The 25,860-nt window shown below is 41.5% G+C and overlaps 3 protein-coding genes across 4 annotated transcripts; 1 reads left to right on the top strand and 2 right to left on the bottom strand.

The window, feature by feature from the left end:
• Nucleotides 1-1,334: 1,334 nt before the first annotated feature.
• Nucleotides 1,335-8,416, bottom strand: mul2 (mitochondrial E3 ubiquitin protein ligase 2). Of its 2 annotated transcripts, XM_076876466.1 has the most exons (7): nt 8,270-8,397; nt 7,200-7,221; nt 6,781-6,932; nt 3,053-3,140; nt 2,807-2,927; nt 2,479-2,710; nt 1,335-2,362 (listed from the first exon to the last, which is right to left on the bottom strand). In XM_076876466.1, the coding sequence occupies exons 3-7, from the start codon at nt 6,895-6,897 to the stop codon at nt 1,886-1,888; spliced, it is 1,035 nt and encodes a 344-aa protein (XP_076732581.1). In that variant the 5' UTR covers nt 6,898-6,932; nt 7,200-7,221; nt 8,270-8,397; the 3' UTR covers nt 1,335-1,885. The 2 variants fall into 2 exon arrangements, with proteins under 2 accessions (XP_076732581.1, XP_004542627.2); XM_004542570.3 differs by lacking the exon at nt 7,200-7,221 and having other exon boundaries at nt 8,270-8,416.
• alg3 (ALG3 alpha-1,3- mannosyltransferase) lies at nt 8,349-12,619 on the top strand. The gene is made up of 9 exons (XM_076876465.1): nt 8,349-8,595; nt 9,063-9,162; nt 9,247-9,394; nt 9,726-9,886; nt 10,058-10,178; nt 10,293-10,498; nt 10,853-10,928; nt 11,399-11,544; nt 11,634-12,619. The coding sequence occupies exons 1-9, from the start codon at nt 8,364-8,366 to the stop codon at nt 11,812-11,814; spliced, it is 1,371 nt and encodes a 456-aa protein (XP_076732580.1). The 5' UTR covers nt 8,349-8,363; the 3' UTR covers nt 11,815-12,619.
• Nucleotides 12,620-12,627: 8 nt separating this feature from the next.
• Nucleotides 12,628-25,154, bottom strand: vwa5b2 (von Willebrand factor A domain containing 5B2). Its single transcript, XM_076877018.1, has 21 exons — nt 24,993-25,154; nt 23,434-23,640; nt 22,479-22,704; nt 22,220-22,377; nt 21,840-21,971; nt 21,628-21,752; nt 21,360-21,536; nt 21,139-21,249; nt 20,319-20,521; nt 19,285-19,399; nt 18,736-18,921; nt 17,800-18,010; nt 17,392-17,717; nt 16,826-17,063; nt 16,398-16,739; nt 16,164-16,298; nt 15,573-15,701; nt 15,444-15,494; nt 14,992-15,100; nt 14,062-14,185; nt 12,628-13,772 (listed from the first exon to the last, which is right to left on the bottom strand). Exons 1-21 carry the CDS (start codon nt 25,129-25,131, stop codon nt 13,011-13,013), a joined length of 4,206 nt encoding a protein of 1,401 aa, XP_076733133.1. The 5' UTR covers nt 25,132-25,154; the 3' UTR covers nt 12,628-13,010.
• Between the last annotated feature and the right edge of the window lie 706 nt (nt 25,155-25,860).

Genomic DNA, 25,860 nt, shown 5'->3' on the forward strand with positions numbered 1-25,860 from the left:
TTTTCCTTCTCTTGTCCTGCTTTGGTTGTTTCCTGCTTCCTTGTTATTTGTTCATAGAATATGCACCCAGTGTGGTTTTCTGCTGCTGTAGCCCATCTGCTTCAAGGTTGGATGTGTCCATTCAGATGCGCTTCTGTATAATTTGGTTCTAAGGAGTTGTTTTACAAGTTACTTTGGCCTTCCTATCAGCTCCAAGCAGTACGGCCATGTATGAACATTGTGGAGCAGGGAAATTATTTTACTGCTATTGTTAAATAATTATCATCAGTACCATTGCATTAATAATATAATCTGCAGTATGATCATTGCTTTAACAATGTAACAGATAGCTTTAAGAAGGCCTTAAGATGTTTATGATGATGTTAACCTTGTATTCCAGATGCAGTTATAACTATTTTATACACAATGCATATCTGTGCTTATTTGAGTTGATGTTCAGGTTCTTTAAAAGGTTTAAAGCTTCACTGACGTGACTGTTCAGATGATCCATGTTGAGGGAAAACTAGAACATAGAAGGATAATTGCAATACATGCTTACAAAACACTTATATCAGGTTATTTTATATTAAGGTTTCATTAGAGGTTTTTGATTAGAACATTTATTTAGTAGAAGACATACACATAGTCTCAGTGAGCCTCTGTCCTGGTGAAAGGTCAGAAGTGCAACAGGTGAATTGAGAAAGAGCATTTGAGGACGAGACACAGACAGTTAGTAGGTGAAGAGGTGACATAGAGGCTGAGTGAGGTCAACACACACACATGAGTTAGAATTATTTATAGGAAAGAGGTTCGTCATGTCTGGGTGGAACTGCGAAAGTGTCTCGGTAAAAGAGGAACCGTCCTTGTCGTCTCGGCAAGAAAGAGGAACTGAAAGGTAGAAAGGAAGTGCCGGCCATGAAAATAGAAGATGATGTTCTGTCTTAAAAGTCATTGTGGTGTTGATCTGATCTATGTATAAAATGTATCTGTGACGTTAAAGGGGCGTCATTAAATTTAAGCCCTGACAGTATAAAAATCTGTGTATGCTTTGAGTAAGTTGAAGATCAATTGCTGTCTGCGTACAGAGTTGTCTTCCCACACGTGTGTGTTCATTAAAAATCATTGTTGGACCAAGAGCTTCTGGACCAAGGGTGGTTTGTACTCTCCTTCCTCAATTTTGAACCTTAACAACATCTAAATCCATTGAGTGTCTGTCATGTGATCAGCTGATAAGATATTTGCATTAAGGAGAAGTCAAACAAACATAATACATAATAAACTGGGTGTGAGTGTGCATGCACACATTAAAAGTGACACTACGGATTCTAAAATATGTGTTAAATACACTCTAAGGGTAAAACTTCTCGACATTAGATTTATTTGGGTTTCAGTAAATTTCCGATACAAACAAGAATGGAAATTAAACTGTCTGAACTCTGCTCCAGTCTGCATGCCAAATATCCCCGAGCAAGATACTAACCCCAAGTTCCTCTGATTCATCCATCAGAGTACGAATCACTGTAACTGTTAGGGAGAAAGAACCTACGTAGAAAAATCACAGCAAAAAAGTGCTTGAACCAGTGAATGAGAGAAGTTGTGTAAAGTGCTTTGAGTGCTCAGGTAGGGTAGGAAAGCACTATAAAATAATCACTCTATTTACTTTAAAGTACCATCACTCGGCAGAAAATGGTAAAATAAGGCACATGAGCACTGAGCAAAACAAACATTTGTATTGCACAAGTTTACACATTTTTTTGACTTGCTTTATATCCCCATATTTCCCACAACAAATCTCTATTATGGACAAAATGTTTTCACAACATGACTCACATTTAATTTTGAATTTAATAAGTTAAGCAATTTAGATGTGAAGCTTCTACTGAAGTGACCCGATTCCACAAATACGTCAGACTTGATATAGAGGTAGCACTCTTACAATCCTCTGTCTACAAATAGGGCAATATTGCTGTGGCAGAGCCTGGTAGCAGTTGTGGCAGCAGCACACGTGTCCACAGTCCAACAGGACACAGTTACGGGGCTGACTGAGGCAAATAACACACATGGCCACGTCTTGAAGGTTGTCCTGGTCTGGTACATTAATTTGCAGTCTGTTAAATTCCCTTCTTTCCCGTTCCTGCTCCCTGAGATCCTTAAGGTGGCGGTAGTAGCGTAACCCGGCCCAGAAAATGATTGCTGCCCCTGCCAAAGCAGAAGTAATGGCCAACACTTTCCACCAAAAAGCAATGTCTTCATTCTCCCCTTGCAGGGTGTCGAAGTCCGCTGGGGTCAGGAAGTACTGTGAACCGTTAGAAGGGGGTCGGAGACTCAGAGTGCCATCTGTGTCCAGATTCAACTCGCCTACACCTGTAAGATTTGTCCCCACCTTGAAAAAAAAAAAGGTGTGGCACTTATCAATAAGAATATATTTTTAATATTAACAACAAATTGGGCTTTATGAAGTGAACACTAATTCATTCAAGTTTGAATAGAATGACTTACTTTGAGCATTTCCTCGATCTCCAGTTGACCTTTTGGCTTCTCCCCAGTAAAGTACTGTCCCATGAGGTCACCCAAACTGTGACTGACCTGGTGAAATTTCTCATATGTGACCTCCATGTCCAGCCCAGCGGCCTGTAAAGGCGACAAGACTCTGATTTCGGTACTATCCAGTCCCACTAATAAAAAGGGCACCGCCTCTACGTTTTCGTGCAAGAGTCGTTCATTATCTGTCCTGCAAAGGTAACGTGAGAAACAGTTTGCATATCTGATAATAAGTAGAAAAAGTTAGATGTACTGGAACTTCAGCTTGATCTGATGATGTTCTCACCATGTACGTAAAAATCCATTCCACAACAGCCTGTGTTCTTTCACCATGAATCTACGCAGCACACCAACATTTTCTATGTTGTGCCAACTAATGAGAGGCTTTCCAGCTGGTTTTACACCACCTAAAATGTATACAAGCACACATACAGTAACAGGGAATGAGAGGCAGGCCGGTATACAAGTTTTCAGATTAAAAAAATAAATAAATGTACTACTCCTTATCAAAAACAAATAAAAGACTGATTACCTTCAATGACGACATACTGTAGACACGCTCCTGGAGTAACTTTCAAGAGGTCCTTGAGTTTTTTATCTATGGGTAACCGTGGAGCATTCTGGAAACATGGAGCACACACATTAAATAAGACTGACTAATTAATAAGTCATGCATTTGCTTTCCCAGTGGTTTTATGTCTTTGGTGTGTGTTAATCAGCTGGCTGTAAATGGGTACTTTTCTGTGCAGTGCTAGCAATCACAGTGTTGCTATTAATTCTATAAATGACTGGTTGTAATAGTAAATCTTTCAAAAGAACCAGTTTAGTTTGAGAAAAAGAAAAGATATGTCCCTAAAAGATCCTCATGGATTTACATCAAGACAGATGCAAATGGCATGAGCTAAAAGAACAATCAGGATGTAATCAAGAAACACAGAAAGACTAAAAGTGCACAACATAAACAGCTAAAAACTGAATAAAAAGGATGACGGGTTTCAGAAGTACAGAATAAAACTTTACACGAAATGGTCATTCTTTAAATACAGTGGGGCAAAAAAGTATCTAGTCAGCCACCGATTGTGCAAGTTCCCCCACTTAAAATGATGACAGAGGTCAGTAATTTGCACCAGAGGTACACTTCAACTGTGAGAGACAGAATGTGAAAAAAAAATCCATGAATTCACATGGTAGGATTTGTAAAGAATTTATTCGTAAATCAGGGTGGAAAATAAGTATTTGGTCACCTCAAACAAGGAAAATCTCTGGCTCTCACAGACCTGTAACGTCTTCTGTAAGAAGCTTTTCTGTTCCCCCACTTGTTACCTGTATGAATGGCACCTGTTTGAACTCATCATCTGTATAAAAGACCAGAGATGGGCAGTAACGCGTTACTTGTAACGCGTTACTGTAATCTGATTACTTTTTTCAAGTAACGAGTAAAGTAAGGGATTACTATTGCAAAATCGGTAATTAGATTACCGTTACTTTCCCGTAGGAACGCTGCGTTACTGCGTTACTAAAACCGTGATTTTTTTTGCGAGAATGTCTCATGACAGTGACGTAAGCAAGTGCGACGTTGGTGACAGCAGCTGTGTGCAGATCAACAATGGATAATATATCGAGTGCGGGAGAGAGTATGAGCGTGCAGCGTTTAAAGTGTGGAAGTACTGACCTTACTTTGAGTTTGATTCCATAAAAAGTGACAAAAACATTAGCGTCCATCGTGCGTGGGAAGAAAACTTCTTTTTACAGCGAAAAAAACCCCTAAACTTCCGAGCAAGCACCGAGTAGCTACCACGTGATGGGAAACTCACAGAGACACTCGCGCGGATTCTTCAACTGACCGCAGCACACCTACACCAGGGTAACCCCCCGCCTACCCTGCTCCTGCTTTACAGGTGAAAATAGAGCAAAAGGACCGCTGAGTCTTTGACTTTATTTATTTTCTGCTGTGTTTTACTTGCATCTGTTTGAAAGAGTGAGTGAAAACACAAAAAATATTTTATTTTATGTGCTGGAATGTGTAGAAAATAGGTTTAAATGTTAAACTAATTTATTCAAGTCAGAGAATGTTGCATATAATTAAATGTTTTGCTTGATGCATAAAGTTAAAAGATTAAAACTGATAAAACAAGTTAAAAAAAGAGACTTTTCCATTTGATTACATTTTGTATGATGGATTATGTAGAAAAAGTAGAATTGGGCTGAAAGATCTATCACTTTATCACCTCTTCAGGTTGTAAATCGTGTTTTTAAAAAGTAACTAAGTAACTAAGTAACTAAGTAATTAATTACTTTTGAAAATAAGTAATCAGTAAAGTAACAGGATTACTTTTTGGGGGGAGTAATCAGTAATTAGTTACTGATTACTTTTTTCAAGTAACTTGACCAACACTGTAAAAGACACCTGTCCACAGCCTCAAACAGTCAGACTCCAAACTCCGCCATGGCCAAGACCAAAGAGCTTTCGAAGGACACCAGGAAAAGTATTGTAGACCTGCACCAGACTGGGAAGAGTGAATCTACAATAGGCAAGCAGCTTGGTGTGAACAAATCAACTGTGGGAGCAATCATCAGAAAATGGAAGACATACAAGACCACTGATAATCTCCCTCGATCTGGGGCTCCACGCAAGATCTCATCCCGTGGGGTCAAAATGATCATGAGAACGGTGAGCAAAGATCCCAGAACCACACGGGGGGACCTGGTGAATGACCTGCAGAGAGCTGGGACCAAAGTAACAAAGGTCACCATCAGTAACACACTACAACGGCAGGGAATCAAATCCCGCAGTGCCAGACGTGTTCCGCTGCTGAAGCCAGTGCATGTCCAGGCCCGTCTGAAGTTTGCCAGAGAGCACATGGATGATACAGCAGAGGATTGGGAGAATGTCATGTGGTCAGATGAAACCAAAGTAGAACTTTTTGGTATAAACTCAACTCGTCGTGTTTGGAGGAAGAAGAATACTGAGTTGCATCCCAAGAACACCATACCTACTGTGAAGCATGGGGGTGGAAACATCATGCTATGGGGCTGTTTTTCTGCCAAGGGGACAGGACGACTGATCCGTGTTAAGGACAGAATGAATGGGGCCATGTATCGTGAGATTTTGAGCCAAAACCTCCTTCCATCAGTGAGAACTTTGAAGATGAAACGAGGCTGGGTCTTCCAACATGACAATGATCCAAAACACACCGCCCGGGCAACAAAGGAGTGGCTCCGTAAGAAGCATTTGAAGGTCCTGGAGTGGCCTAGCCAGTCTCCAGACCTCAACCCCATAGAAAATCTGTGGCGGGAGTTGAAAGTCCGTGTTGCTCGGCGACAGCCCCAAAACATCGCTGCTCTCGAGAACATCTGCATGGAGGAATGGGCCAAAATACCAGCTACTGTGTGTGCAAACCTGGTAAAGACCTATAGTAAACGTTTGACCTCTGTTATTGCCAACAAAGGTTATGTTACAAAGTATTGAGTTGTATTTTTGTTATTGACCAAATACTTATTTTCCACCCTGATTTACGAATAAATTCTTTACAAATCCTACCATGTGGATTCATGGATTTTTTTTTCACATTCTGTCTCTCACAGTTGAAGTGTACCTCTGGTGCAAATTACTGACCTCTGTCATCATTTTAGGTGGGGGAACTTGCACAATCGGTGGCTGACTAAATACTTTGCCCAACTGTATCTTACACCTTCATCTGTGAAATGTCAGTTGCAGCCTGATCTTCTGATACAACACCCCCTTGCATCTGTCCATTGCCACTATTTCTTCTTGCACAAATGGAGCCAACACTTCCAAGTTTGATTTTTTTTTTCCTTCAAAATACTATTTCAGTTTTATTCTTGACATTTTGTTTTTATTCTCAGAATGTCAATTTTTTGCATTTTTGTCCAAATTCTCCATCTTAACTTTTTAGTGCAATATAGCCACAGATGTGCTCACTGTTCTCACCTACAGCTTTATAACAGCGATGCAAGTTTGTTTTTACAGTGTCTATTGCAATATGGTGAAGATAAACTAAATGTTACTGTGATATATGGCTCACCTTATACATTTAAACTACTCCAAATCCTGTTGTGTTATTTCTCTACCCAGATTAATTGTTCACATCTCTGAAAAAATTACTAACATCTGAGAAGGGACCTTAACTCTTCCATCAAAAACATATGAGCTGTAATCTCTAATGAGGGGTTTGAAGTAGAAGCTTCTTAGAGGTTTAGTCTTCCAATAAAGCTAATTACACAAAATTAACAACTCACGTTGAGTTTGTCTATTGTTGTTCGGCTCTTCTTATATAGGTAGAAGGAGAAGCCTGAGAGAGCAAGGCTCACTCCAAGACACGCTGCCTCTGAAATTGTCACGAAGAATCCTTCCATTGGCCCCGTGTCTCCTGTAACGGCTCCAAGAGCACCTGCACAAACACAAAAGAAGAAGAAGAAGAATCACCTGTCTGTAAACCCACAGCTGCGGGGCTCATGGCTATGTTGTGACATGCTTTGATGTGCCTACACGATGTGGCAGTGATTACTGGCTGATTTGAGGTACGTGTGGGACATAACAAAGGAACTGATAATATTGCCTCTCTAACTATGTACAGTGTTAATTATCTGCCATACATTTTGAACTGCAGCCTTTTGTGATAAAGAGGAACATTATTTTTCTTCTAATACAGACTCACCAGCATGTCTTTTGTTTTCACACTGCAAAATAAAAATATGGGATTAATGTTGATAAAAAGCTAGCAACAGGTAGTCTTCCTCGTTTTTCAGCTTCTCCCTTTAGGGGTTACCACAGCAGATTAGCTACCTCCCTAGATCCATATCTGTTACATGAGCCCTGTGCATGTCCTCCTTTACTACATCTGTGCATCTTTACTGTGTGCTTCCTCTACATATTTTTACATAGGACGAAGTGTGTTACATAAACCAGGCAATATACCACAACATTCATAGCCCAAGCTGGTTAGCAATGCCCATCCCAATGGCATACACAATCTATATCATACATACACACATTATAATACAAAAATCAAACACAACAAAATGCCACCACGCACAAACGAGGTTATGTTGAAATACCATAAGAAACAACAAATTATTAACAGCTGCATAACTGCTTCGATTGAATTTTAAAATGATGCCAATGAGACTGCTAACTTTCTCTCTGGTCTGATCAAAGGCACGGGACATATTTATTCCAACAATTTCTCTGTGAAATTTATTTCTGGAGTCCAGCAGCAAAAACATCAAGATGCAGCGTACAGCAAAGTGACTCAGGAGCTCAAAAATATAATAGAATATGACAGAAAAGACAAACCAGCTTATTAAGGTAAGAGTTAGAAAAAGTTGGAGAACAAATAAAAATGGGAAAAGCAAACAAACAAATGTGACTCCATAATATGAAGGAAAATGATTTTGGACACTTAGCTGTTCTTGATCACTCTGACATTAAAATCAAAACTTCAACAAGCTGCAGTCACACGTTATTTGATGGAAAGCTTGAATAAAATGTATTTCCATTGTCTGAAGTTTCATTTCTTTGCTGTGCCTTTTAAAACATGTTTACATGCTGTTATTCTCCTGATCGTTTTCCCTACAACAAAGTTAGCTGCTAGCCAGCTAACGTTGACATGGCTCCAGTGACCTCTAAAGATTTTTTTTAAACAGTCATATAAGAAACACTTAGAAGTTTATAAAACACATATATTTCAACAAGAATTAGAACTAATAATAAGTTTGTTTTTTATACCTGTAAAGGAAACGAAACCTTCCCAGTATTCACTCTGCAGCACCGTGTATCTGACGTGCGGTGACAGAGTTGTCACGTGACGAAGTCTGGGCGCATGCGTCAGTTACGGCCTCCACGTACACGTCGCTACGCCGCGGACATGGCAGGAGTTGGAGGTGTGCGGAGAAAGTCTCCCGTTTCCCCGTCCCTGCTGTGGGGGAAACTCCATACGCTTTGGCAGGACAAGTATTTGCTCTTGTTCAAGACGGAATACACCTTGCTGGTGGTTTCAGTTTTGTGGTTCCTGGAGATCGGCATCAATGTGTGGGTCATACAGAAAGTAGCATGTAAGTAGCTGGTCGACTAGTTAGCACGCTATTGTATTTTGACGTTTATCTGAACGCGGCTGAAGGCTAAGTAGCTAGCGTCAGAAAAGTATTAGCTTTGCCTGCCACCTGTCAAAGGGAATTTACTGTCACTGCATGACCAAATACAATGGTTTACTCTCTCCCAACGTCAAATAACGTCCATTACTTTTAAGACTATATACAACCAAAGGTAGCTGTTTCAATAGTAAATACAAGAAGTAAACTTCTAAAGGCAAAGTAACTGCTCACTTTTTACACGTCCACATACAAGACGGAACTGCAACAGAAAAATACCAATAATATTTTCTCCTTCTTAAATTGATTGTTTGTTCTGGTTGAGTTGTCTTTTCCAGAACCTATCGTCATCACTGAGCATGACTATTGAGCATGCATCAAGATATTCACATCCACATCATCGTTATTATTAATATTATTATGTACTGCAGACACTGAGATCGACTGGAAAGCATACATGGATGAAGTGGAAGGAGTTATCAATGGCACCTATGACTACACCCAGCTGAAAGGGGACACAGGCCCTTTGGTGTGAGTTTCAAAATGATGTAGTTCTCTCCATACCACGCTTTTCAGTGCAGGTCTCCTAGATAATTTGGAACACTGTTGTTGTAGGTACCCAGCTGGGTTCGTCTACATCTTCACAGCTCTCTACTACATTACCGGCCATGGGGTGAACATCCGTCTGGGCCAGTACATTTTTGCTTTTTTCTACCTCCTCACACTGCTGCTTGTCTTCAGAATATACTATCGCACCAAAAAGGTGAGCCTAATGTTAATACTAATGTGCCAGGAACCCTATATATTAAGCAGCATGTCATTTTGCTAAAACGCTCATGGAATTCAACTTTTATACCCTACAGAAACAAAATTTAATGTTATTTTCAGAATATTCTCACACATTAATTCATTAGTTTTCTGTTGCATATCTGGCTCTGGGTTCCAGGTCCAGAACCACAAAAATACTGAGACCTCCCTTTTCCTCTACTTGCAGCTCTTCTTTTTCTGAGCCACTTGCAGAATTAATCTCTTTAGCGTTTCTTCTAATAATTAATCTCACAAATAATTAAATCTCCTTCTTTTTTTTTCTCCAGGTTCCTCCCTATGTGTTCTTCTTCGTGTGCTGTGCATCCTATCGGATCCACTCCATCTTTGTGCTCCGTCTCTTTAATGACCCAGTGGCCATGATGCTGCTGTTTGCAGCTGTCAATCTCTTCATAGATGGATACTGGACTCTGGGCTGTGGCCTCTACAGGCAAGTGTGCACTCTTCTTTAAAGCGGATACTCATTTATTGGCTTCCCCTAAATCAACAAGTGGCACCTGTACATCTGTAATGTGTTACATACCTTTTACATTGTCATTGTTAATTTTTCCTGAGAGTAGCAAGATGAAATTACAACTCAATCTTTTCCTCTTTCTGACAGTTTAGCAGTATCTGTGAAAATGAACGTGCTTCTCTTTGCCCCTGGATTACTTTTCCTCCTCCTGTCAGAGTTTGGTCTAATGAAGACGATCCCCAAGTTATCGCTGTGTGCAGGCATACAGGTAAATATACACATTAAAACAGGTACAGCTTGACTGTAGTACTCTGTCCACAGTAAATTTTAGCAAATGACTGTATTTTGCTAACATCATCTCTTTCTTTATCTTATGTGGCAGGTTGTGTTGGGGCTCCCTTTCCTCCTAGAGAATCCCGTTGGTTACATGAGCCGTGCCTTTGATCTTGGCCGCCAGTTCATGTTCAAGTGGACGGTCAACTGGCGCTTCCTGCCAGAATGGCTCTTTTTGAATCGCTACTTCCACTTACTCCTGCTGGCCGCTCATCTGCTCACCCTGCTGCTCTTTGCCTTCCGCCGCTGGAAGAGGTGAGATAGACTTTGAATGTGCCAGGGATACACTGGGAACACTGTTTTCTTTTTACATTTATAAATGCTTTGCATGATAACATACTGATCAAAACCACATCATTATGACAATGCATGACAGGTGTCATGAAAAAATGGAAGGCGATTTCAGCAGGATTGTCACTACTTTATACTCTGCAGAGACATTTAGGCCACAAGGAAATGCAATTGATTTCTAGTAACAGCACTAAATGGTTGTTGGTATTTCAGGGTTCTCATCAGTCAGCAGCGGAAACCTTTTTATGTTTTACTAATACACACGTACCTCCTAGATCTCTAAAATGGCAAATAACCATATTCTGTCTGTGGCACCAGACCAGGAGAAAGCATCTTTGAACTTCTAAAGGAACCAGGCAAGAGGAAAATCCCAGCTCAGAAAAGCACTGTGGATCATATCCTTTTGTTCCATTTCAATCTACTCCTGTCTTTAATGTGAAATATATTTTTAAGTAAGTCTGTTGTTAGATGTTAATATGAATCTGCAGGCCTTGTTGACAGAATGAAAAAAATCATACAGAAAACTCTTCTCAGCAAGATTTGTGGATCTTAATTATTTTGAGTAACTGGGTCAAGATTTCTGGACAGAGAACCAAAAACTTAGCGCTTAAAGTTCCACTGTATTCAACAGGAGACAGACATAGAGTCACAGGAAAAGAAGGTTTTCTCTTCCAAAACTCTGCAAAAACAAAAAAACTTGTGGTGCTACTTGTTGTGGGAAACCTGGTGACAAGTGAGCACCTGAAATTAGCTTTGCTTTGAACATTCTCTTTACAGGACACAGGACATGGTAAAACAATGCTTAGCAGATTTTTTCATATGATCTTCCAGACATGCCTTTTTTTTGTCCTTATCTGAAAATCACAGATTGTGCTGATTCTGTTCACCTGTAACTTCATTGGCATGTGCTTCAGTCGCTCATTGCACTACCAGTTTTACGTCTGGTACTTCCACTCGCTGCCTTACCTGCTGTGGAGTGGAGGTGTCAAGAAGCTGGCCCATCTGCTCAGGTGAGACAGAATCACAAGTCCTGAAGCATAGCACCTCCCTGAACACTCTGCCACATCTTAATGAAAAACTGTTTTATTTTTGCATGCAGGGTCCTGATCCTGGGTCTGATCGAGCTTTCGTGGAACACCTATCCCTCTACTAACAGCAGCTCAGCTGCCCTTCACGTCTGTCACCTCATCATCCTGTTATGTCTCTGGCTAGCTCCACCTTTGCTTTCAGCTGCAGCAGAAACACAAGAGCAGAAAGCTGTAAAGGACAAACGCCACTGAGCCCCGGCCTGATCGGACCAGAAGTATTATTCGGCTGAATCAGCTGATGACAAGCCCGCTCCATCCTCCTGTCTTTGATCCTGACAGCACCAGTGCAAAGGGCGGTCGCTGTGGTAGACTGTTTATAAGTGAATTAAAGGAGCCATTTAAAGCTTCTCACTGCTTAAAGTGAAGGATGCGTCATGTGTGTGCAGACTGATGCCCACACGATGGAATAATATGCAGTTGCAGAGATAAGAAGAGAAAATAAGAATTCTCAGATTTAGTTTTAGATAGAAAATAAGAAGAGTGGAGGCTATGAGAATGTCATGGATGTTATGCTGTGTGGAAAGAATTGATTACATGAGCTCTATTCCCACTTACTGTGGTACAACTACACTCAGTCCATAATTCCTCTGGTCTAGTCATGTAGGCTGATATCATCTCAAGTTTTTATTTACTGGTGCTCAGATGATCGTATATTGAAAGTGTCAATAATGTGCATAAGAACTTGAACGCCAAGCTTTAAAATAACTGCATAGCAAGCGTAAGCTTGTGGCATTTCCTCTGCCACAGTTATGAAACATAAGTATTCTCTATCGAAGGGGATGTTTTTTTGTATTTTTACACAAATGTGTAAAAGTCAGCTGTGGACAATCAGTCTGTTTGTCTGATTTCTGTAACTTGTCATCCTCTGTTGTGAGTGGCCGCACTCATAGATGGATTTAATGTGAGAAACATGCAGTAGACTGAAAAACGGCAAATGGATTCTACTAAACCCGTGTGGTCTTCATTGTTACACAATACAACAAATGGTTGAATTTTAGTGTTTTTTATTATTTTTACCAACAATCATTTCACTGTTTAAAGCTCATCTTTGTTTAATTTATCAAATAATCATCTTGATAATCAAAATCTTCATTTTACAGTAACTGTGATTACATATTTGGTATAGTAGTATATTATACTGGCTGCAAACTAAAAGCTAGACTACAAAAAGCCCATTTAGATGATAAAGGCATATTTGTGATTGCATAAAGCACACTGATCATAAAAGGCCCCCTGGTCTATGGCATGTAGTATTAGAATGAACTTGGCACTGCCTAAGTTAATAAAACACGATTTTTCCATGTAAAGGCATTTAGAGTCACTATCGTTGGGAAATGGTGAGAATGCTAACAATCAGAGTTGGCTTGGTTTCCTCTGAGACGATTGTCTCACATATTATTTGGGTTATAACACAGCATGTTCAGCTGAATGTTCTCATCCCAGTGGCGCAGCAGCAGGAACAGCTGTCTGGCTGCTCCCTTAAGCCCTGCCATGTCCAGTCCCTCGGGCAGCTTCTGACAGCGCAGCCATGAGTCTGCTTTTGCTGCTACCAGTTCCCACTCCATAAAGTAGCCGGCACACCGGTGCTCTAGCCACGCTAGGGCCACAGCTGTGGCCCAAGTTGAGCCCTCCAGATCCTCTTGAGCCAACTGGCTGCTCCCTTGGAGGTAAGCTTGCTCAGGTGTAGAGCCTTCATATATATCTGTCTCTGACCCACGGCCACTGTCTGCTTGGCCGAGGTTCTGGTTCTGAAAGGGGCTGATGGATAACTCCAAAGAACCCTCTTCAGAGCTGGGGAGGTCAGTGGGAGAGGTGACAGGGTCTTGTTCAGAGAGGTATCTTCGGCGAAGCCTCGATTCCAAAATTAGGGGAGTATCATCTGGAGTGTGGTGGAAAGGTGGAATGGCTGGTCTGACAAAGGAGCAAGCGGAAGGAGAGAAGGTAACGTGGTGACCAGAGGGAGCACCAGGAGGTTTGGCACTAGTGGACAAGGATGGAGCACTGGGAGATGTGCAGCGTAAGGCTGGGCTGAGACTACGGCGGTGGAGACTGTATGGCGATGCTCTTTTAAGGCGGTCCAGAGGAATCTGGACACAGTCAGAGTAGATCTCAGTCAGAAGAAAAGCTCCTGATGCCAGCTGCAGACGAACCTGAGGAGTCATAACAGACATGGGTAATGAGCACACTTGAAGATGAGTGCACAGTATTACAATGCTGCAAATGCACTTTGCCTTTAACGTGGCAGTGTTTCTCTTTTGCACACTATTTGTCATAGCACGTGGTTTAACTTTCCAAAGTTCTTCTGCCTTTAAATGTTGACTGACTCCAGGAGTTTGCAGAATGAATTTGGGAGCTGATGGTATGTATTGTGTGCTGGGTAAACAAATAAAGTGGACACAACTTTAGCACTTCACTGTTTTCCATGTTGGCACAGCTCACCAGGGGCAGGTAGTCTGGAGCTTCACTTTCAGGATGTTTCTCAGTCTCGGCAGATAAGCAGTGGGACTTGACAGGCACCTGCTTTCCTGATGAAATGGAGGACCTGAGCCTGCCCAGCGGGAACCTGGAATTAAAAAAAACAAAACAGGTACGCTAAAAAAAAAAACTAACATTTAAAGAGAGTGCAATTTGCCAGTGGAGATGTGGGAGTTGTGCGTACACCCTTGTGGTCTGCATGTCATTATAACACTGCTGTTTCAGTGAGAACACTACCGCTAACTAAACAAAAGACAAATTACATGGATTCAGAGTGTCAGATTTAACAGGAGCCTCGCAAAAAAGAAATCCTATGAATACTTCCGTATAATCTACATCAGAATTCACTACAACGGTGAGTTTTGCAACAACTTTTGACAATTTGCAGTTAGAAACCTTTGTTGTGATGGGAGTCGCTAAAGACATGTCACGTGTAAGGGTTGTTGGGTTTGAATTAGCGTGCAGCTGCAGTGAACAGCCATATGCCTGCGTGAAAAGATGAACCCTGACCTGAACAACATTCACTGCATCAATCACGGTTAGAACCTACAGTCTGTGCTGTATGAGTTCCAGGGCCGAGTTGTTTTCACATATTTATTAACTCCTACACTTCAGTAAATGGCCCATCATTCACTCTCAGGACATTTACAGATGTGGGTAAACAGAGTGGTGATGCTGTGGCTCATTTCTTACATTTAAGTAACATGTGCACAAACCGGAGTGTATACATGAACAACTTTAAAGTAGGAGCTTTTCAAGAAACTACAGTATTTGTTTTCGTGTCTTACTTCTTAGGAGTTTTTAGCGCCTTTTAGTCCTTTCATGCTGTTTATTTTATTGCATCTTTGTCAGTCTCACACAAACTGTTAAAAGAGTTTAATATGAAAGTCTTACCTGGTGCCAAAGAAGCTCTCCATTGACTTGCTCTCTATAGATCGCTGTGAGCGAGTGCTCGGGGTGCCTGTTGCCATGGCTGTAGTGTAGTAGGAGCTGCCCCCTACACCTGGGATGACATTAAAACATTAAATTGTATTGTTTTATCAGCTCAGTGATAAAAGTGGTGTTTTCTGATTGTGCTTAAAGGCTCAGCTCATCCAGATTAAACAAAACTGATCAGAGGTATTTTACATGGATCTGGAACTAAATGAATAAAAGCAAATATGTCTGTGCGATTGGATACCAATAAAGTTAAGGAAGATTTATTTAGATGAACTGATCCTTTAAGAGCTTCTTCACAAGTTGTGTGTGTAATGGAGTCGGGGGAGAGGGGTCCTCCTTTTTCTCCTTCTCACCACAGCTTTCTCTTCACCAGAGTTTTCCCTGAGCGAACGGACAGCAGTACTTACTAGAGTCCCAGGATGTTACACTACAGGGTGAGGCAGGAGTGTCATCTCTGTCTGAGAGATACAAAGATTGTTGATGACCTAAAGTCTTGATAACAGAAATGGGTGCTGGCATCATTCGGTCGTTCTTACCTGTAGAGTTCCAGGTGTCTTCCACCTCTGCACTGTCTCCAGTGGTGTGCCGTCTGCCCAGACCTACAGAATAAGTCCTCTGCCTACGAATTCCTGACTGAAAAGCCTGCCTGTTTCCCAAATGTAGCCCTGCAGACACACACAAATAAACAGAACACAATGTGGACCCTTAAAAATATCAACTGAATCCAACAATAAATAAAAATAACATTTAAAATGGTGCTTCTGTAATTCACTTAGCACTGTTTTCCTTAAGTTAGAGAATTCAGAAGAGCTATTGATTTTCCTTCCGTCTGTCCGTCCATCCCTCCATTATCCAAATCAAGGTCAGGGGGATCAGACACAAATACAGAATTATACAGACCTGTTACTGCCAAAGTCTTTCAAGCTGCATGCTCTAAACTTGCATACACATAAAACCAGGCTTCAAAGAGAAGACAAATTCTAATGCTTGATTCCTCATAACACCAATGAGAAGATCAGGATTGTTCTTTACAGATATCTTATTATCATTGACAAGTAAACAAAACTTCCTGGATGAAAGTTGAGCTGAGAGTTTATTCTGTGTATGTGTGTTGGTGGGTGGCACACCTGTGGTTTGCACATCCATGTCAGCCAAGCCTTTGTTGGGATTGCTGTCAGTGGTGGTGAAGGCTGTGTACATACAGATGATGTTACAGTGCTTACTTGTCTGGATAGCCTTTGTACGATATCGCTTCGCTGAGCCTAAGAAGCCATCAAACAGAGGAATAGTAAGAGATGCACAGTAGTTTGGAGATAACGGCACATTAATCAGTAGGAAAAAGCAACCGGTAAACCGCCCACCATGTCCAATGTCGCTCTCTTTCTCTGCCATTTTCTCAAAGTCTCTTATAACTGAGCGAGCGGTCAGTTGGTGAATGATCTCCTGGCACGATTTCCCTCCTCTTCCTTCTTCACCTCCCCTTCCATATACCCCACTTACTTCAATGTCCTGACTCTCAGGGGTCCAGAGGTGCCCCAGGTCTACAGTGACCTCCCAGGACACAGGCCTGCCACTCAGGACACCATGAATAAGGGAACGGCACTGGCCTGGGGGAGGACTGTCAGGCGGGACAGCAGCGAAGAGATACTCTGGATCTGTGAAACTGTCCCAGTCCAGAGGGGAGGCGGGAAACAAGAGTCCATCTAAGGGGCAGAGCGAAAAATAGGATAGAAATTTTACGGGACTGAATAAATAAATATGATCCTATTTTCTTTGCAGTGAAACTTACTGGAGTCGGTGAGGCTTCTGTGGGACGCTGTCCCTCGTGGTGTTGGCTGTGTCTCCGCGTCACTTTCTTCCAGCTTCCCTCCCAGTGTTTGGTCAAAGGAGACCCTCTCCAGAGCCCTTCTCAGCCGATGCATCTCTAATTCACCCTGGGGGGACGAAAAACTTCGCGCTGCCATCGTTGAACGTGCTAGTGCTTTTTGTCTCCTACGAGACTCCTCAGCTCCATCCAGACACCCGTTCTGGTTGTAAAAGGGGGACAAGCAAAGAGAAGTAGGTTTGGGTATCATTTTGCTTTTCTCTGCAGTATGTTAAGGTCAATAGATTGAAATGTATTTGCCATGTTGCAAGAATAACTTTGCAGCAACCTCCTGTGATATACTGACTGTGTGCTTCAGCTGTGCATGACTCAAATAAGCAGTCTTTTTAATTTATATGATCTTTCTTCCAAAGGAAAGATAGAAGTTTATAGTTATATATAGTTGTTATATTTTCATGTCTTGTTTTGTCTGTGTGTTCCCAATTACTTACTAAATTCCAAAAAAAAAGTCTGTCAGTCTTTAGTCTTACTTTTTTGGTCCCGCTGTCTGGGGATTTGACTGAAAGGTCTTGCTGCCATGATGAGTCTGCCCAGCGAGACAGGGATGATCTCTGTTCTGGAGGGGGCATCTTCTCGAGGCCTTGGGGCAGAGACCCTGTATCGAGCACTGGACCAGAGCAGTGACAGCTGGAGAGAAAGCCCCCGTCAGAATTTGAGGCATGTATGTGAGAGTGGGACTGCGTTTGTAGACTTCGTTCACTGCTGAGTGAGCAGCGAGTGAGGATGTACTGCTCCTGAATGTAAGAGCTCTCCTGGATCCTCTTCCTCACATCGCTGGACCAGTCCAACTCCACACCTATAGTGGACAAAAGCCTGTTGTTAGCCACTGTGGTTTAAAGTGTGCTGGCAAATGCAAATGTTCGTGATGAGTGACCAACCTGGACTGGTGCCTGTGTCTGTGTCTTTGGCACAGGAGAACTCAGAGGATATCTCTCTAGAAATTTCCCTCAGTGCTTCCTCCAACTCAGTGCCATCTGCACATGTCACCACAGGCATGAGCTCAGAGGCAGGAGGAGGTGAAAGCTCATCGTTCGACTGGCCAAAAACTGAACCCGTAGAACCACGAAGTAAATCTTTGTAGCTCTGTTCCTGAAGCAAAAAAATAAAATGCAAAGATTACATTTAAAAAAATGGTACAGTACTGTGCAAAAATATGGGGCCAACCCTCACTTCTGCATATTTTGGTAGAAAAACTGGAAATGGCTTCAGCAATGTATTAAAATATACATGTACAAAAATACAGCTTATAAAGCAAAAAGAAAGAGTTTGAAACTCATTAGAATTCTACAAAGTCAATATTTGGTATGACGATCTTTTTTTCTCCAACATAGCCTGAACTGTCTTTGGCAGCGTTCTCATAGGTTCTCTAAGTAATCTTCAGGAATAGGTTTCCAGGTGCAAAAATAATACTTTATCCCTGCCAAACTGTGTTATCTTTGACATTTGTCATAGATTCAACTAAAGGAATGGGAACAAAGTGCCTAAAGATACAATTTAACATTTGTTCTTTGCTAAGTTGTCTGTTATGTGGAGACACAAGACTGGTTCATCCATTTAGTTTGGTGTGTTATTTATGATTGAATGATTCATAGGTCAGTTATAGCTCTAAAGTTGGTCAGCTACAAGGACTGGACTAACAACGAGCGAAAAATCAGCAAATGTCCAAAGATAAACTCTGCAAGAGTTTCAGAAACCCTGGAGAACTCTTGCTCAAGAACACTGTAAAAATACAATAACATTCGACTCACTTGAAGCAACATAAACAAATAAGTGCTGACTTAATATTTTACATGGTAATGCACACAGAGTAATACCTCTGCCTTTTTTGCTTTGAAACTGGTCATGTCGTAAAGCGTGCAGTATCCTATGAGGCGGTTCCCGGGGTAGAGTGGAGGGATTTCATTGGGTGTAAGAAGAGCCTCCATGTTTTCTGGCAGATACCAGTCGATCCGTACGTCAGTCAGAACAGGTTCAAAGGCCTTCTTCAGGGGCTTGATTAACTGTTGCAGAAATGGGGAGAAGAAGTAAACGTATCAAACTAATTAAAAAAACACTTTTTCCGTGATTTGTCATAAGCTAAAAAATTGGTAAACTTAAACTTATACATGTATATCTTCAATGGCTAACAGTTGTTAAACTAACTATAAAAGCCATACTATGAAAATACTAAAGTAAAATAACTCTAAATTATACTTAAATGCTTGAGTAGTTATTACACTTTACGACTGCTAGTTGCTTTTCTCTATGCTGAAATGCTAATGTAATGCCCCAAGGTTTACATATGTATTCTTTCAAGACTTTGCTTTTAATTAATTTGCAATTCTTTTCACTCCAATAGGTGGCAGTGCTGCAGCGCTGCTGACCTTGGGCTGGAGTCTCTCCTCATCATCCAAGAACTCTGTAGTCCCTCCTGTCAGTTTGGCAACGCCCTGCAGGAGTCTCCTGCAGGCTCGTGGACCAAGGCCTAAGCCAAAGCATCTGCAAAGGTGATACAGTGTGTACATTACATTTTTATCACGTCACAAGAGAAAATTTAATTATGATATTAAATTGTGGATGATTTTCACTGTTTGTGTTATAACAGTTTATTTTTTATGTCTATTGAAGTAGCCTGAAAATAACCTAAAATGTTGCTTCTATGTCGCTTACAAATAGAAAATGTAGAGTCATCAAACAGACACTGGTGGAGATCACCAGCCATTTGGCTAGCTAAGAGTTTAAATGGCTCAGGGGACGGAATAATCGAAAAAGGCTGAGTTCTTGAGCAGCAGTCTGGCTGGGTAAATATGGAAACAGAAGCTCAAAATGATGTACAACACCTTCTCAGGTGCAGACTGCAGTGAGATGGCAATCTAATTTACACTGGGCAGAATTAGATGTTTTCCATAAGAATAAAGAAACGAACAAACGTGTTCCTAGTTTGCTAAAGGACAGCGAAAAATTACAGTGGAGAAAGTCAGTCCGACAGGCGAATACTAATAAGGCATAAATGAAGTCATTCTGCATCTGGGGAAAACCAGAGGGGTGTGACTCTTACTGCAGAGGAGAGCACTTAACGGGATTACTGGGCGGGGCTGAAAAATACTTCAAGCCTTTCTTGTCTTTCTTCCACAGAGCTTTGCTCTCAGGTCTTTATGATCACTGTTTGCTTGGGTCCACGCTCTGTTTCTCTTGCTGTCCTCCCCCATATACTGTCTCTGTCATGTCATTCACCTGGTTCTGCCTCCATTCACTCTCCTTTACTTATCTCCTGCTTCCTAACCTCACTGATTTAATGGTTTATTTAATATTGCATTTTTATTAACCAGCTGTTGCAACTATTGTCAGTTTTATCTGTCTGTCATGATAGATAACTAGCTGCTCCCTCTGTACCCTCCTTCGCACATAATATCCATACCTGCCAGCACACGCGTTTCTGCGTACTAGCTCCAGCACTCTAGCTACATTGCTGATGGATCCATCTGTAATAATAAAGACCTGGCGAGGGTACGAGCGCTGCATGGGCTGTTGATAGACCCAGAAGAGCGCCCCCAGCAGGTTGGTGCCTCGCATGTCAGCTCTCATCCTCTGGACGTACTCGTAGGCCCGAGTTAGTGTGACCTGCACGCAAACACACAAGTGATTAAAGTGGGGATGCAATCAGATCCTGAGTAAAGGAGGGAGAAGCAAACAACTCCTGTCGAACCGCAGCGCCTGTGCAAACATGTTGCCAGGATAAATTTACTGTTTGTTATCAGATGCACTAATTAGCCTGTGAGGGAAGCAACAAATTAAATCAACCCTTCTCTAATAAAGACAGCACAAACAAACACACATTAGCACCTGCCTTAAAATGACCTCAGTTCACATGGTGGATAAACATAGCTGTCAGTGCAGGAGATGGAGGGACACGTCCTGCCTAAGTGAAAATGCATGAAAGGCCACCATATGGCGAGGAGAATGTGGAAAGACTGTTTGTGCTTGCAGCCCCGGGTCTGGATAAAACCTGATACTCTGCTACTAAGGCAACCCAAGAACTGACCTATTGCCTGATTAGAGAGTAGAAAACAGAACAGATAGTCCTGAACGACTGAATGACATTTTGTGTTCAGAAAAACATCATCCAAATGCTCCGTGTGTTCTCGTTTACTGGAAGGGATTCACAGATATCATGAAAAACACTGAAAATCTTTTAAAAATACCCAATTCAGGGGCAAAGCTCATTAGGTAATACTGACATCAGTGCAAAGCTTGCTGGAGGTGAACAGGGGCTTGATGGTGGTACCAAATCCCACAATGTTGAGCATTGTGCCAGAAGGTAGACTCTTGAGTGCCACCACCATGGCTTCCTGTCAGAATAAGAAAGCATATACAGGATGGAGCCAGAGTCATATACATATATATACATTCTCAAATCTGAACTTCATGTTTTATTTGCATGCTTTTGACTACTGCTCACTTTCACACGCTGGATGTTGGCGCCACTCATGCTGCCACTGCGATCAATGAGAAACAGCAGCTCCCTGGTGGCTTTGTGCACTTCCAGAGGTTCACGCAGCAAGTCGGGGCAGAAATTGAGCATCAACACAGGGCTGCACAGAATGTCTTTGTGGTATCGCTTCCTGACAAACTCCAGCTGCAGGCGAAGAAGGAAAATCAGCAATGAAAGCTTAACGTCTTGAGAAAGGTGTATTTAAATGCTTGACAGCAGGAAAAAACGAACAAACCTTTCTTTCAGGTTCTGAATCCTTGCGGGTGCATCGGATGAAATCTCGACGGGAGCAGATTTGCTGTTCATATTGGCTGAAGGAGAGCCTGCCTCTCTCTAAGATGACCAAGGGGCTGTGAGGTTCTGAGGAAGGGTTTAAAAGTCAGAATAAAAAGAAAATCACAGCAATGAAAAGTTCAGACCTTCCCAAACCACTTTGTCATCGCTCACCGCTGAGGTGCAAAATAATCTCTATGTGTCTGTCATAGGGATGCTCCTGTGCCAAGGTGATGTAGGTGGCAGAGGCACTTTGGGCACTTGGATCTGCATCTGCCCTCAGAGCGTGAGTAGGGCTCTCCAGTCCTATCAATAAAGAGAGGCAAAAAATGAAAATCAGTAAACATATTACAATGTTTTGAATGAGTTAATTTTTCTTTACAGCACACACTAGTGAAGATTAAATCTGTTTCATCGTCTGGCTGTGTTTGGACCGAGATCGCCTATGAAGCTATTCATTTTATTCAGTAATGAGATTGCCTGCTGTTCTCATATTTCATAATGGTTGAGATGAAAACCACTGAATCAGCCTTATTTGAGGAGACAGGCAGTACCAGCCAGCAGACAGGCCCCTCTGACCAGCAGCTGGAAGTTCAGCTCATAAGGTGCCAGGTTGACAGCTGGGCTGGTGAAGATGGCGTGCGCACACTGCTGCTGAGAGTGCACGATCCGATCTTGTTTTCCTGAGGTGGCACCAAAACAACTGGTCGCCCTACAAAAACAAGAAAAAAAGGCGCACAATGGGAAGTTTTTTAGGAAAATAATATGAAAGAAGTGGGGGGAAAAAATCAGGAGTCCACGTCTGATAAATACCCAGTTTCATCAGACTTCCCTCCACTTTCACTCTTGCTTGGAGTCATTTTCCCAGTGACAAGCGGGGTAAGGAGTGTGGGGTAGACGATCCGAATGGCTCCGTTTTCTAATGTGGGAAGTTCTAGTGTCGTGCTTATGATGATCGACACTATATCCATGGGGCCAATGACTCCGGTGCCCACGATGAAAGTGGTTCTCTCCAGGTCCTCATCCAGGATCAGATGTCCTAAAGCCCAAAATATAATGTTGTGTTAGAACCTTATGTTAAATTTTCAAGACTGTCTGCGACATCATTAATAAATATGAAAATACATGTAGATGAATGTGAAAAGAGCACATGATTGAAAACCTAGCACACAAACGCACATTAATTGCTGGTATTTACTCAGAATAATCCATCACCATCAGCTGAATTAAATAAACTGTTCTGTGGTCTGCAGTTAAGTAGATATGTTTCTACTAAGTGAATGCCGTTACAACATTAGGCAGGGATCCAGATCAGATGGCCTTCCTCATCTGACACAGAACGGACTTACCGTACTGAAGCCACATTATTACTGCAGCATCAGTACACAAATGTTTTGCAGTTATATAAAACATTTTTATTATAAGCTAAAAGCCGATTTTATTGCTTTAGTGTCATGCAGCATCAGCATCAGTATCAAGGGCTTTTCAAACTAAATATATGCATTTCACAAGTGTAAAGATGGCTTTTTCAGATAGCCCTCTCTACGTCTGCGCTAGACTGTCTGCAAGGAGAGAAGCAATGAATCATGTCTGCAGCAGTATCCATAAATAATATTATATATCATTTATAATATTATATATATTTAAATGCAAGCTGGTATAACTCTAATGTTTATTCCTTACAATTCTGAAATTGTATCAGAGAAAAATGTAACAACTTCAACATAATATTTTTGCCTTCACGGCATTCTTCCATCCTCCCCCTCACCGTTGGTGCATTGCATGTCTAGACTGGGGCTCCCACAGCAGCCCCACTCCAGGCCATTCCCTTCAAGACCAACTCCAGGGCAGCAATCCAAACAGCAGTCCTTTAACTTTCCTCGGCTTTGGATCTGGACCCCAACCAACCGGCCTGCGATCACGGCTTCAAAGCCCACCACAACCTCCTTTTCACCGAGAGGGTATATGAACACACCTGGATGAAGGTTACAGACACACAAGCTGCTAAGACACATAAAACTGAAACAGGCTTTTGCTAAAGAAATGTTCATAAGTAAAATAAGTACAGTAGATATTTCTAAGATCGGGGGATCTGGAGCCAGTTGCATACCTTAAGTTCTCTTCTTAGGTAAGACATAATATGGAAAACCTTAATACGTTTCTTTTGTCAGGATACTAGTTTAGCTCGCTGGGTTGAATAGGTGACTGAGCTGTTGTAGGGTTTATGGAAGAGCCTGGGTTCAAATCTACCCTTGAGATTGGTCACTGCGTGTCTTTCTCCCAGCTTTCCTTAACCAAATTTCCTTCAAAGAACAAGATATTTTTTCACTGAAAGATATTTTTCAGCAGTAAAATAAACAACAATTGCTTTGCTTTTTACCTTACATTTTGTGCTAAGTTTACTCTGTCGTAAAGGAATGAATCCAACAAACACATTTGTTTTTTTTTAATTTCCTCACTTATTGTAATAAATCTGGCTATACTGTTAAGTTAGAGTCAGGGCTATAGGTCTTTTCTTCTTCTTACTTGGTAAGTTAGGTCTTTTGTGCATCACTTTGACTGGCTGTAAGGTATTCATTAAGTAGAAGATAAGCAGAAAATCTTACTTGAATAAATGGTAAATGGTAAATGGCCTGTATTTATATAGCGCTTTACTAGTCCCTAAGGACCCCAAAGCGCTTTACATATCCAGTCATCCACCCATTCACACACTGGTGATGGCAAGCTACATTGTAGCCACAGCCACCCTGGGGCGCACTGACAGAGGCGAGCATCAAGGGCTTTTAATAAAGTAAACACTTCAAGGAAAACTTAGGGAGAAGACTTAAAGTTGTTTTGTGCCATCAGCTCCTGCTGCGCTGCCTTCATGGCATATAATGTGTAAGACAGTGGCAGCTTTTTGAACAAATTTAATAGGGGCAAAGCAAATACTATGTTTAGTCTTCTGGAACATTCATACAGGGGCTCCTGATTATTAAAGGAAGTAAAAAACTTGTCAGTTATTCTGAATATACAGAAAATTAATAGTCATACTACTATTGTATGTTTGCTTGTTTATTTCATCGAATGGCCAGTTTTGGTCATGTTGGTTTTAGATGTCTTTGATAATGATAAAGTACAAATAAACATGAAAGAGATTTGTTGATTTTTACTCTTCATCTTTACTTCAAAGTATCTGGTGTTCCTCACGGGCCAAGTCTTGTCCCACTCCCAATTTTAATCTGGGATTATCATTATCCTTTGCACTCAAAAACTCTTTTTCTTGTGTCTCGTGGTATATTATAATATCACAGTTTAGCTACACTAAACTTGGCAGTTAGTACTCACCTTCTACAGACTCTATGTCAGCGTTGGCATAGGTAAGGTGCGCAGTGATGCCCATGGAGCAACCATTAGCACAAGATTTGATGCAGGAGGCTTTGAGTAGCAGTGGTTTCCATGTAGAGCGGTTTCTCAGCCCCACCATCTTTTCTGTAAAATTAAGCCTCTGCCCTGCTGGTTGGATCAAAACACAGGTACACAAATGGCCAGCACAGACAGGAAGGGGAACATGTGAGTGTGCATTTAAATTCTCTCATTTTCTATTCAGAGCACAATTACAATGATCCTTGTAAACCAGACCTGATTTTTGCTGCTCAAATTAACACTAAACAAAAACAGATAAGTTCCCAATTTTATGTGTATACACAACGCAGGCCATATATTTCTTGTTTATATGTGCAGGCATATCAGTTATTGGCCATCTAACATCCTATCGTGTCTCCTCAAGCTCGTAGCAACCAACTGTGATAGCTGGAGTATAACAGGCTTGGTTAATCATTAACACTGCAGGTCAGCACTTGCTCCATTATGCATCATGCCTAGCATTTGCAATTAGCTGCTAATCTCTATGCAAAGCCACATGTTCTTAAAACTGCAGTGCCATACTTACTTCAGTCTTTTCTAACTGCAGGAAGAAATAATACAGTATTAAAACTTGTTAAGATATGTCCTAATTTTCATGTACGTAATTAAAACTGTACTCAATAAGTCTTCATGACTGATCACTTCATAACTGTAAGTGCAACAGGTGCTGAAACCTATGTATAGCTTACTTAGTGAGTGGTAGGGTGAACTAAACTCTGTGTGTGTGTATGTACGTGTGTTTGAGTATGCACACATGGGTGCATTTGTGTGCGTGCGTCTCTGTGTGTGT

The sequence above is a fragment of the Maylandia zebra genome, linkage group LG18 (genome assembly GCF_041146795.1).
Source record: "Maylandia zebra isolate NMK-2024a linkage group LG18, Mzebra_GT3a, whole genome shotgun sequence".
Taxonomy (NCBI): domain Eukaryota; kingdom Metazoa; phylum Chordata; class Actinopteri; order Cichliformes; family Cichlidae; genus Maylandia; species Maylandia zebra.

Excerpts from the sequence above, each read along its gene's own strand:
- mul2 (XM_004542570.3), bottom strand. The coding sequence starts at position 6,897 with ATGGAAGGATTCTTCGTGACAATTTCAGAGGCAGCGTGTCTTGGAGTG. Across the intron at positions 3,141-6,780 it reads CAACAATAGACAAACTCAAC|AATGCTCCACGGTTACCCAT; the intron begins GTGAGTTGTTAA and ends CCATGTTTCCAG. Across the intron at positions 2,928-3,052 it reads ACAGTATGTCGTCATTGAAG|GTGGTGTAAAACCAGCTGGA; the intron begins GTAATCAGTCTT and ends TATACATTTTAG.
- alg3 (XM_076876465.1), top strand. The coding sequence starts at position 8,364 with ATGCGTCAGTTACGGCCTCCACGTACACGTCGCTACGCCGCGGACATG. Across the intron at positions 9,163-9,246 it reads GGGGACACAGGCCCTTTGGT|GTACCCAGCTGGGTTCGTCT; the intron begins GTGAGTTTCAAA and ends CTGTTGTTGTAG. Across the intron at positions 9,395-9,725 it reads TATACTATCGCACCAAAAAG|GTTCCTCCCTATGTGTTCTT; the intron begins GTGAGCCTAATG and ends TTTTTTCTCCAG.
- vwa5b2 (XM_076877018.1), bottom strand. The coding sequence starts at position 25,131 with ATGGTGGGGCTGAGAAACCGCTCTACATGGAAACCACTGCTACTCAAA. Across the intron at positions 20,522-21,138 it reads CCAGCAAGCTTTGCACTGAT|GTCACACTAACTCGGGCCTA; the intron begins GTCAGTATTACC and ends GTTTGCGTGCAG. Across the intron at positions 18,922-19,284 it reads AGGAGAGACTCCAGCCCAAG|TTAATCAAGCCCCTGAAGAA; the intron begins GTCAGCAGCGCT and ends TTTCTGCAACAG.